Source organism: Neolamprologus multifasciatus, chromosome 10 (genome assembly GCF_963576455.1).
Source record: "Neolamprologus multifasciatus chromosome 10, fNeoMul1.2, whole genome shotgun sequence".
Lineage (NCBI taxonomy): Eukaryota > Metazoa > Chordata > Actinopteri > Cichliformes > Cichlidae > Neolamprologus > Neolamprologus multifasciatus.
In genome coordinates this window covers 33,680,037-33,692,788 of record NC_140448.1, presented here as the reverse complement: position 1 = coordinate 33,692,788, position 12,752 = coordinate 33,680,037, and the positions used below count along the sequence as shown (strand labels likewise).

The 12,752-nt window shown below is 41.1% G+C and overlaps 1 protein-coding gene across 1 annotated transcript; it reads right to left on the bottom strand.

The window, feature by feature from the left end:
* Window positions 1-31: 31 nt before the first annotated feature.
* On the bottom strand, window positions 32-12,149 carry LOC146510693 (GTPase IMAP family member 7-like). Its single transcript, XM_085175074.1, has 4 exons — window positions 11,997-12,149; window positions 11,270-11,320; window positions 10,771-10,878; window positions 32-8,057 (listed from the first exon to the last, which is right to left on the bottom strand). The coding sequence occupies exons 1-4, from the start codon at window positions 12,016-12,018 to the stop codon at window positions 7,288-7,290; spliced, it is 951 nt and encodes a 316-aa protein (XP_085031200.1). The 5' UTR covers window positions 12,019-12,149; the 3' UTR covers window positions 32-7,287.
* Between the last annotated feature and the right edge of the window lie 603 nt (window positions 12,150-12,752).

Genomic DNA, 12,752 nt, shown 5'->3' with positions numbered 1-12,752 from the left:
TATTGTCAGATTATTATGATATATATATATATATATATATATCACTGACTTTCAGCTTGTTGTGTTTGTGGATATATGACTGACTTTAATTATCCATAAAATCATCAGATTCTCTGTAAGATTAAGGTCGACTATATGTATATTTAGAAGTAGAGGCTTTAAAACCAAGTTAATGCTGAAAGTACAAACATCACTAGTGTCACATAACTTTGCCGACATGTGGCCAACAGCAATGTTTTAATGTTCTTTGTTATTAAACATTCGCACATGAATAAGTGACGTCATATTCAGTACTTACTTTCGACACTTCACTTTTCGGCCGCTCCCTTCTGCCGTATTTTGCGGCAAAATTATCCACACCCACCGCCGCGCTATGAATTGTGGGATATATGGGACCACAAAGCGTGCACCGGACCACGCTTGATATTTGGGGAAATCGACGGCACATTTGGAGTATGCATTTCAAGTACACTTCGAATTGGGACAGCCGTCGTCGCGTGGCGGTGACGTAACCGCACTTAAAATGCGTACTTCAAGTGTGCAGACCCTGAATTGGGACACAGCGAAAGACTGAAACTTTTCTCAATTTTGCATCACATCCCACATCAGTTAAAAAAATATATTAATAAGATCTTGGAAGCATGTGTGCGTCTTACAAATTCACAAACACCTATTCTCCGTGAAATTGAATGAATTATACCTGTGAGAGTTCAGAGGTAAAAGTACATTGTGTCATTTTCTAACTACTTGTGGACCAGAAAACACAACTGTTGAATAAGTTTACTTTTATTATTTATAACTCCTAAGTGTTCTGGATTGTTTTATGTGTATACTCAGGATGTTACATCATAAAAACAACTTAGTTGCATCGTTTCAAATTGAGAATGGTCTCATTTGTGATTTGTAAAATGTTTTACTCTGTTTTTTATCAATGGCTTGTTTTTCATTCCATTCCAGCTTCCTGATTACTGCCTAGTTTTCTTGCTAAACATTTTCAATTAAAATGAAGAATACCAGATAAATGTCTTTAAACAAATATTTTCTTTTTAATTGAGAAGGGAAAAGTTGTTTGGTGAGAATTGTCCTTAAAAATTTATTATTGCGTGTCTTTCCTTTAAATCAGCAATCATCAATAATTAAGGACGGTTCACGAATTATAGAGGAAGAACAGGTTAAACTGGCTTTAGCCATCTGAATCATTGCAGGGGAATGGCCTTCATAACTTTAATGAATTTACTTTGAGTACATGATATGCCATAATTATCTATGAATTTGTTATATGTTAACACATTTAAGTCATTGTCTAAAAGGTGTAAAACCATCCAGATTCCATGATCCATCCAATCCTTATAAAAGATGGATTTTCTTTCTATCAATATGCATCTGTTCTTCCAAATCGAGTTTGTATGTGGAGAAAAATTATGCTTGTAAATCATTTTCCAGTACTAGAGAACCTGTTTATGAAAATTGGATAATTTAATTGGTAATTTGGAAATTTCAAAGTCACACTTTAAGACAAATTCAATGCCACCAAGCTTCTCAAAGATTACTTTGGGGAAATAAAACCAAATACTGTTTGAGTTATTTATGAAAGACTGCAACCATTTGAGTTTGATGGAACCATCACTGCTTCAAAATCAATCGCATTCAAACCTCCTTCTTCAAATGACTTCACTACATCATTCTTCCTAATATAATGTTGCTTGTTTCTCCAAATGTAATTAAAGTTAATTTGATTTATATTATTGATTAGACCATAGGTGTCAAACTCTGGCCCGCGGGCCACATTTGGCCCGCAGCCTAATTACATTTGGCCCATGAAGCCATACCAAATTACTATCAGAGCTGGCCTACTGGTATTATACAGCTAATATATATATTGTTTAGTATTAAGCTTTGCTTGTTCCATATTCAGTTTTTCAGCAAAACTTATTTGAGTCCATAAGAAAAGGTTCATTCTTAAATCTGGAGGAAGATTTATTTTCAATAAATATTAACGTTAGCCCGCGACTTTGTTCCAGTTTTGAATTTTGGCCCACTGTGTATTTGAGTTTGACACCCCTGGATTAGACTATTAGAAACATATAAGCATTGTGATGGATAAATCAGTCGAGTGATACCTTCTGTTTTAGTAAGCAAGACGCGTCCAAAGATGGAGAGGTCTCCTTGTAACCAGCTGATTAGGATCTTTTTAGATTTCTGGGTAATATGCTCAAAATTTAGATTTTCTCTATTATTTGTATTCTTTGAGATTATAATACCCAAATATTTAATTTCAGTTTTAGTAGCTATGTTAAGAGAGATACTGGGTTTACAATCATGAATAGTTAATATTCAGGTACAAACCAGAGGCCTTTGAAAATAGTGAAACTTCATTTAGTGCGAGAGGAACCTGTGACACGTTCTTTAAAAACAGTGTAGTATCATCTGCTAATTGACTTATGATCAACGGGGCTCCCATCAAATTCAGTGGTTGAATGTTTGGATTGTGTTTCATGAAAGTAGCTAAAAGTTCCGTTACAATAATGAAAAGTAACGGAGAAGCTGGACACCCCTGACTCCTCGACTGACGTTAAATCGTTCAGACGCTCCAAAAGGTAAAGAAACAGAACTATTGATGTCAGAGGATAATAAAGAAATTAAATCTATGAATTTTTTACCAAAACCAAAATACTGTGAAGCTTCTAAAATGAAAGGATGTTCGACCGTATCAAATGCTTTATAAAAGTCTAAAAACAGAATCACACCATCATCTTCAATTAAGTGATTATAATCCAGTAGATCTAAAACCAATCTAATATTATTGTGGATAGAACGATTCTTAAGGAACCCAGATTGTGTTTCACTAATAATCTAATTTAAGCCGTCCTTTAATCTGTTTGCAATAACATGAGCAAGAATTTTATAATCTGTATCCAATAGAGTAATTGGTCGTAGATTATTGATTAATCTTTTATCTTTACCAGGTTTGGAAATAAGGGAGATAAGACCCTGTTTCATTGTCGTTGCTAACGTTTCATTACTAATGATTTCACTAATAGTTTGGAAGAAAAATTATTTTATTTCTTTCCAGAAGAATTTATAAAAGATGGCAAGCCGTCCTGACCAGCTTTGTCCATTTTCAGTTTGTTTAAGGCTTGATCTCAGTCATCCAGAGATATATCAGAATCACAAATGTCTCTGAATACAGAATCGATTTTTGGAGTATAAGGTTCAATCTGATCAAAAAAAATGAATCAGTAATTAAATATTTCGAGGAGTATAAATTTGAGTAAAATATATGTTTTTCTTCCGCTATAGTCTTATGATTTGTGCATTCCTCCCCATTTACGATTAATGTATCAATAGATTTGTTCTCTTGCCTCCGTTTCTCCAGATTGTAGAAACATGAAGCACTTTTTCACCTTCTTCTTTCCATTTTGCACGAGCTCTAATGTAAGCTCCATGAGCCTTGTTCTTGTATAGCTCATCTAAGTGAGCCTGTAAAGACAAAAGGGATTTCTTATCAGCCTCTGACATAAACTGTCTATTGCAATAGTTATTTTTATTGTAAAGTAATTTACTTTCCAATTCCTTCTGTTGTCTACTTTTCATTTTACTAAATGTAATTGAAATTCTCTAACTTTAAATTTAAAAAATTCCCATCTCTGTATGTAATTGCCAATTGTTACATTGTTGTAAATGTTTTGGAGGAGCTCTTTAACGATCTTAACATACCCATCATCAATTAACAGATCTGCATTGAATTTCCAGTAATATTTTTTAAATTGTGTTTTATTTTCAGGGTTAAGTTTAAGAGTAATAATACTGTGATCTGTCAGCGGGGCTGCTGAGATGGAAACATCTTTTGTTCTTTGTCTAGGTGAGTATTGAACGCAACAAGAAATCGGCCCACTCCCGCACCACCAAAGCAAGAACACAAACAGTCGTATCTTTTAAAGTGCTAAGCTGCCGTTTATTTGCTTCAGCAGTGCCAAAAATAACAAACAAACCTCCCTAATGGTCCCCACACTTTCCTACACAAATGACAACCAAACAAAAGACGATTCACTTCCCAAACTTTCTAAATGAAAAACAGGAGAAAACTCAATCAACAAAAATGGCTTCTCACTAGTGATGGGTCGTTCGCGAACGAAATGGCTCTTAGAGCCGACTCTTTGAAGTGAACGACGCGAGCCGGCTCCTTATTGGGAGCCGTGAGGGTTTTTTTTTTTTTCTTTCTCTCACCCTCTCTCTCGCCCTTTTTTCCGCTAAACTCCGCACGCGCGGCCTGTACTTTGCGCTGGGCAGAGGGGGGAGGGGCGTTAGTTACACTCACAGTAGCACAGGAACAGAGCCAGAGAGAAAGAGAGTGAGGGACAACAACGTCACATTAGAAAGGTATAGTGATCATCCACTATTTTCAGTTGCAGATGATAAAGGATTCAGAAATCATGCAGGTCCATATGACAGAGAATGTGCATCTTCTTTTTGTTTTAATATTTTAATTTATATTTAATTGTGTTGTGGTTTGCAGTGTTTTGTGTTGTTTCACGTTAAATTTATTTAAAAGGAAAAAGCTGAAAATTTAAATAGTTAAAAGTCTAAAATGTAAATTTGTATTATATGATTTAATTATTACATTTTATGTGGAGTGAATAAATAAAGTATATTTATGGTGGCCCTTAGAAAAAAAGCACGTACAAACTCCAAAACACGTAAAAACTCAGAAGCACGTACAAACTCAGAATCATGTACAAAAGACAACAGAAGTGCTCCAGGATGCTAGGGCGCAGTGTTGAGCTTTTGTTACCTTGCGGCTACACAAGCCAGGAAGTATCAACAACTAGATTTGGTGTGTGGTAGTAACAGGTAAATTAATTTTTTTTTAAAAATATTTGAATAAATATGAGTGCTTGTCTATAAATACACAAACAATACAAATATGCTTTCAATTGTGTAATTTAAGTGATCTGGGTAGCTCTGTTTTGGAAGTTCAGTTAACGCTAGAAATGTGTTTTGGAGTTTGTATATGCTTTAGAGTTTGTACATGCTTTGTCTCTAGGGGCCATATATAAACATATATAAATAAAACCACTTTTTTAACATTAGTAATTCCTTTTCTGCATAATTTTATATTATTGTTAATGATTAAATAATTAAAGCAACAAAACAACCTGAAGAGCCGGTTCGGAGCCGAAAGAGCCGGATCTCTAAAAAGAGCCGGAAATCCCATCACTACTTCTCACGCCTACAGGCTGCTGCAGTGAAGGATATATACAAGGGGAACAAAATACATGATTGCTACTTTACAAATCTATTACAGCTATTTACAAAATGGAGGCACTAACGCCAGACACACACACACACACCCAGACACACGGTTATACTTGCAAATCACTGGGCACAGACACTATGAAATACGACTCAAAAACACAGGCTCTTTGTTGGATGGTGGAGGCTAGTAGCGAGGGGGCCAGGTGGCTGTCATCTGGTAGTTTAATACTGGAGGTGATCAACCAATTATCCAATCCGAGGACAGGAAGAGACTCCACCCAGCTACTCAGCAGGCACGCCCAGGTGTCCACCTCCTAAGAGAGAAAGGGGGGAAAACCCACAGCCATCCTCTGGTGGGAGGAGTCACACAAAACAAACACTGCCAACATTGGATCATAACAAAAGCGTCAAAAAAGGGGGACTAAAAGGTACCTTGCACCAGAGCTAAGTTGAGGACAACTGCTTAGTTCGCCATCTTGCCGTCCCCACGCTTCCAGCTTTATTTGTGAAGAGCACAGCAGCTTACAAAACACGTAGCTAGCTCGTACAGCTGCTTTCATAAGATGACCTTAAAATAACGGAGCTACGTGCGGTGATGCTAGCGTTAGCCACGTTAGCACGTTACCATCAAAAACGATTTAAATAAAATAATCAGAAAATATCAGTGACCACAAAGATGCTTTCAGCTTTTTGTGTTCATCAGTAACAACAAGAACAGAAATGTGTTGAACGTTATTAAATATCCCAGTTCTTTGATCTTTGGGCTGAAGGAAGAACAACACTCGGTGTTTGATGCTCAATCATCTCTTTAATCAGTACAAACACTTTGAGCATTACAAACGGCCGGGAGATGGAGGCTGTCCGGCAAGATCTCCAAGTGTCTGACCCTTTCTCACATTCTTATAGCTTCAGGCCTCCTCCAAACGAAGCATTCACATTCTCTCTCTCAGTGAGCCTACGTTACGATCTTGGCCTCCTGTGCAGTATGTTCTGTTCTTTCTAATCAGACAAATAAGGCCACGATTCTACACAAACAGCATTTCTTATTAATCAGCAGTATAATGCATCATAAAACAGTGTAATACCCCATTCCTGTTTTTTCTCAGAATAAACCATTTTTTTACTTGTACGTGGGGATTTTCACATCAAATCCACTGGAGCAGCTCCAGCAGCACATTGATACACAGACATCAACAAGCTTTGTCTCTCAAAAACTAGGTGCCTGCTGGTCCCTCTCTAGTCTAAACAACAGTGTTTCACTAACTTTCCACTAGAAGATGGTGCCCTGTTATCTACTTTCTCCCAGGCCGGCGTGGGCGAGAGTCTGCACCTGCTACCCCCCGAGGACACGTAGTCGAATGCCTTTGTTTTTCCACGTGTGTCCACTTAATACTGCACTATATGGTTCTGTGGTATTTTAGTTAATATAAAGCATAGAATTGAAGCACTTCAAATAATTTCATCTCAACACTGCAGGTCTCCAACCTTACAAACGGGACATTTGTGTAATACCTGACCCACTGAATGAACAACGGGCTGTGGGGTCAGTTTATGACCATTAATATGTAATTTTATGTATATTTAGGGCAAAGCAATTTCATACCTGAAACGGCTTCATACAGCATTTTTCTGGAGCTACTAATCTTATTTTTATAATATTCTGTACAGTTTCTCTTTTTATCCCTTATATATAGACACATTTCTCTTCTCCTCCTAGGTGAACATATGTGAGATTTTTCTCATCCCTTTATTTATTAATTATACTCTGATGGTGAGGAAATGCACCAGATTTCATTCTGATGTGCTCATGGTTACAGTTACATTTGGTTAACATGATGACAGAGTATGTGGAAATCTGGCACTGTTTACACTTCTTGATTAGAGAAGAGTTTATTTCCCACTTCCATCATAAAGAGGAAGGTTAAACTATCAGGCTTCACCTTCTGGAACAGCACCACCCAAAATCTTTAGTGTGTTCGGCCTCTGAACCAGGTGGAGCGTTGAGTGCTGTGAGTGGGAGTCAGCATCACTTCAGTTCAGCTTCAAGGTCTCGTGGAACTTGGTGAGGATTTTATCAAAACAGTCATCTTTGGCCACCTGCTCCACGACCTGACGGACTCCGCTCTCTAAAGCCCGATAGTACCTCCTCACCTCCTCCAGCTCACACTGCAGTCGTTTCTCCACCTGCTGTTTCTCCTCCTGAGCCTCCGTCAGCTTCTTCTCGTACTCTGACTTCACCTTGTCTTCTTCCTCCGTCAGCTTCTTCTCGTAGAACTCTCTGAGCTCTGACTCTCTCTGTTTCAGCATCTCCTCCACCTCCAGGTAGGTGTAGTTGGAGTAAGACTCTCCTCCGTTGTTGGCCACCATCTTGTCCACCTTCTCCAGCAGGTTCAGGACTTGGCGACGGTCGTTGGCTCTGAGATTGTTGAAGACGTGGTATCTGTTTCCAGCCTTCATCAGGACCTCCTGCAGCTCAGGTCCCGACTCCTCCTTTATGAACTCATCAAAGTCTCCTTTGACTTTGTCTCCGTGGGTGAAGAGGATCATGGTGTACCTCCAGGCATCCTCTCCAAAGATCTCCTCCACCTTCTTCACGGCGTCTCGTTCCTCTGCTGAGAAGGGTCCCACCCTGATGACCAGCAGGATGGCGTGGGGCCCCGGGGCCGACATGTTGATGCATTTGGAGATCTCCCTCTTCACGGTGTCTTCAGACATCGTGGTGTCGAAGAGGCCGGGAGTGTCCACCACAGAGATGGTCCTCTGGAACAGCTTCTCCTGCTGCTTGGAGCACTCAGCCGTCACTGAGGAGGAAACAGATCAGTTAGTCTGAATTTACATGAAGCACGAACACAGACTTCACCTGAACATGAAGAAGGCTGTACAGAGATCACCTAACAGAGCTGGAATGTAAATATGGGTCTCATACTGGGCTCTGCTGGTCTTTAACCTGAACACTTCTGGACTGTAGTGACGTGAGAACACAGCCTGGTTCTTTAATCGTTATAGAGGCTTCAGTCTAAGGAGCTTGGAGAGAAAAGAGTCTGAGAAGCTTCTTCAGTTCAAATTCAAATTGTATTTGCCACACACATAATGATCCACAGTACAACATGTGGTGAAATGCTTATTGCTCTGCAATGTCAGACCATTAAATGACAGTAAAGAATTTAAAGATTTACAGATTATGACAAAATTTACAGATTTTAACTTAGAAATTTACAGTAAGAATAGGATGTGCAAATAACGACTTACAAAATAAATTATAAGAAGCGTGCAAATAAACAGAGCGTGTCCGGTGCAGCGATGTATGGGAGTCCAGTCCTACACCTGGTTCAGGGCCCGAATAGCCTGGGGGAAGAAGCTCCTCCTTATTTCCTCTGTTTTGACCTTAAGGGAGCGGAAGCGCTTCCCAGACCTCAACAGTGAGACATTGTTGGGATGGGAGAGGTCCATCATGATCTTCCTAGCTTTGGACTTGCACCGCTTGGTGTAGATGGACAGCAGGTCAGGGAGCTCTGATTGAATGATGCGTTCGGCTGAGCCCACCACTCTTTGCAGATCTCGTCTGTCCTGCTTGGTGCTGTTCCCAAACCAGGTGCAGATGTTTGCCGTCAGGACGCTCTCGATGGTGCAGGAGTAGAAGTTCTTGAGCACCTTCAGCAGCAGATAGAAGTCTTCTGAGGAAGAAGAGACGCTGACGGGCTTTCTTGACCAGGGTGTTGATGTGGCAGGACCACGACAGAGTGATGTGGACACCCAGGTATCGGAAACTGTCCACTCTCTCCACTGGCGCCACTGATGATGAGGGGTTTGTAATTCCTCGCCTGCTTTGTGGTGAAGTCCACGATCAGCTCCTTAGTCTTGCTGATGTTTAGGAGGAGGTTATTCTCCTGGCACCAGGTCTCCGGGTTCCTGATCTCCTCCAGGTAGGCCGTCTCGATGTTGTCGGAGATCAGGCCCACCACAACAGTGTCATCAGCAAACTTGACAATGGAGGTGGAGTCTGATGTGGCTACACAGTCATAAGTGTACAGTGAGTACAGCAGGGGGCTTAAAACACAGCCCTGAGGCTCCAGTGCTGAGTGAGATGGAGGGGGAGACTTGTTTTCCCACCCTCACTGATTGGGGTCTGTCTGTGAGGAAGTTGAGGATCCACTGACACAGTGATGAGCTGAGTCCTAGATCCGTCAACTTGGTGCTTAGAGGGAATTATTGTGTTGAATGCTGAACTGTAGTCCAGTCAAACTGAAGTGAGTCGATGGTGGCAGGAAGTGAAGACGTGATGTGATCTCTCATCAATCTTTCAAAACACTTCATCACTATTGGAGTCAGTGCTACTGGGCGGTAATCATTGTGGCAAGCATGCTGTTGTTTCTTCGGGACAGGGACAATGATGTACTTTCTGAAGCATGTGGGGACCACCGCTTGGGCAAGAGAAAGGTTGAAGATCTCCGTGAACACTAGCTGGTCAGCTGACCAGAACTGGTGGAGAGTCCCAGATTTAAACCTAGTGGGAGTTTCCCCCCACAGAGGGACAAAGGACCCCCTGATGATCCTCTAATCGCCTGAGCCAAGGTGTGAAACTGGGTGTGGGTCCCAATCAGCCAGAGTTTCAGGTGAGCTCATTGTGAAACCTGGCCCCACCTTATCATGTGATGTCCTGAGGTCAGATGTCCCAGGGTGTGAGTGGGCGTTAAGGCGTCTGGGGAGGGAACTCAAAACTGGATTATAGATGGCAGAGAGTTGGTGTCGTAAGCCCCGCCTCTGTTCAAAGATGGTCGCTCACAGTGGACATAGATGCTTCTTTCACTCCTCTTTCAAACCATCTGTCCTCTCTGTCCAACATGTGAACATTGGCATCCTCAAAGAGTGACCTTTGACCTTTAGATGCAGATGGACAGCTGAGTCTTGTCCTGTGGAGGTGGCTCTTCTGTGTTGTGCCATGTGCTTGTGAAGTGGCTGTTTGGTCTCTTTGTAGAGGTCTGGGCATTCCTCGCTGCTGTACAGCAAACACCACATTGTTAAGTCTGTTTTGATTTGATTCTGTTCATCTGGATGTTTTCAGTGGGAGAAACGTTTCATCATCATCAGGTGGCTTCTTCAGTCTCAGCTGACTGCAGGTTTCAACCTTATAAACACAATGATGGAAACCAGCACCACTGAAGGAACGATGTGCTGGGAGGTCAGTTTATGATCATTAATATGCAGATTCTCATGGCCACTGATCAACAACCACTGATCAACAACCACTGATCAACAACCACTGATCAACAACCACTGATCAATAACCATGAGTACCTTTCACAGAGAGTGAATGGCTGCAGTCACAGCATGTAAGATGGTGACAGATGGACCCTTAGGCCCCTCCTCCATTCAGAGATGGTCTTTCCCTTTTCACGTAAATGGCCTCCTTGACTCCGCCCTCAAACCAGCGTTCCTCCCTGTCCAGGATGTTACAGCCTCATCCACTGTGTGTGTGTGTGTGTGTGTGCGCGCGTCTACACATGTGTGTGATACCTGAGGAATGACTGGAAGCAGCTCTGAAGGCCTCTCTTCCCAGGATGGTGTTTCCACTGGAGCTCTTTCCTCCTCCAGTCTTCCCGACCAGAACCAACCTGAGTGACACTGAACACAGACACACACAGGTCAGATATATATATCTGATATCGTATATGCAGGACATTCCAGGCTGATCTACAAAGGACGATATCAGCTGATTTTTAAATGTCACATGACCAAACTTTGTTCTGACTGAGAGCTGACAGGAGGTGCTGTGAGGGAGCACAACCAGGGCTGTACGATATTCGTCTTGTAACCGGAAGGTTGAGGAGCAGCTTCGATATAACCAAGCCTGCAGAACCAGCTGAGACCAGCTCACACTCATGCTGAGCTTAATGCTTCACCATCCACCCGTCAGCTTTTCTTTGGTCTTAATTATGTTATCATGCGTTAGTCAGAGGTCATTCGTGTTTATGGTTCCTGTTTCTTCTGGAACATAAAATTGAAGAGACCATACCTGATGGAGGCTCTTCCTTACTACGTCTCCTCGTCCTCCCTCCTGCTGCTCCTGCGTGCACACACACACACACACACACACACACACACAGTAATGTTATACATGAAAGTGAAAGTAACTGAAATTAAAAACTGCGTCACCCACAAAAAACCCGCTCAAACTGCGTTTTTCACCAAAAACTAAGCAGTAAACTGCACACCTACACGTACAGGTGTATATTAATGAAGTATAGTAATGAAGTATATTAATGAAGTATAGTAATGAAGTATGTTAATGAAGTATGTTAATGAAGTATGTTAATGACGTATGTTAATGAAGTATAGTAATGAAGTATAGTAATGAAGTATGTTAATGAAGTATGTTAATGAAGTATATTAATGAAGTATGTTAATGAAGTATAGTAATGAAGTATGTTAATGAAGTATGTTAATGAAGTATATTAATGAAGTATGTTAATGAAGTATAGTAATGAAGTATGTTAATGAAGTATGTTAATGAAGTATAGTAATGAAGTATGTTAATGAAGTATGTTAATGAAGTATGTTAATGAAGTATATTAATGAAGTATGTTAATGAAGTATGTTAATGAAGTATGTTAATGAAGTATAGTAATGAAGTGTATTAATGAAGTGTCCTCTTTGTTCGGACAGTTTGATGACCTTGAGACGCGCAGACAGAGAACAATGATCGATCGGCTTTAATTGCGATGATTTCCACACACACTCACCGGACTGTTCCTCTGAGGCCATCACACCTGCTCTCACAAATTCACCTCTTTATCAGTTATTTGTTCAAAACTTCGCTCAGTAAGAAGGTCCCACTGAGCCGCCCTTTTCCGGTCTCACCTTCAAAATAAAACGGTGGAGTCCGGACTGCGGGATGGTTCAGTTTCATTCTTGGGGAAAGATCCAGGCTCAGTGTTGGGGAGTAACGGAATACATGTACCGCCGTTACGTGTTTAAAATACAAAATATGAGTAACTGTATTCCGTTACAGTTACCGTTTAAAAAGGTGGTATTTAGAATACAGTTACTTTGTTGAAATAAATGGATTACACGGCGGTACTTCCCTGTTTCATATTGTGGCGGGTCAGGACTGTTTGGGTTTTGTTTGACAGCTACGTTCTGTTGTTCCAGGCGGCAGCGTTACGGTTGCCATGGTTACAGGGTGGCTCTCTCTCTGCGTGTTTCCTGGGTGAGAGAGCGCCTTTTGTTGTTGTTGTGCTAAGCTAACAGGCAGAATGCTACAGGTATAGCTCTAAAGAATGTAGCATCATGGGCAGTGTAGTCCGTGCTGCAGGGAGAATGGACTGCCATACACGTTATGTGTCTGTGAGCGAGGGAGGGAGAAAAAGGAAAAGTACGAGCTGTCATCGAGCAGAAACGGGAGCTGGAAGCATGTAAATATAATAATAACCACTGCAGCCAAGAAGAGAGCCTGACGAGCCCAGCTGTAAGTAAGCTATTAAGACTCGACTGTACAC

Bases quoted from the DNA above. Each gene is read 5' to 3' on its own strand.
- LOC146510693 (XM_085175074.1), bottom strand. From the start codon at position 12,018: ATGGCCTCAGAGGAACAGTCCG. The intron at 11,321-11,996 runs GTGAGTGTGTGT...GTGTGCACGCAG, and splicing joins GGCCTCAGAGGAACAGTCCG to GAGCAGCAGGAGGGAGGACG. The intron at 10,879-11,269 runs GTATGGTCTCTT...GTCTGTGTTCAG, and splicing joins TAAGGAAGAGCCTCCATCAG to TGTCACTCAGGTTGGTTCTG.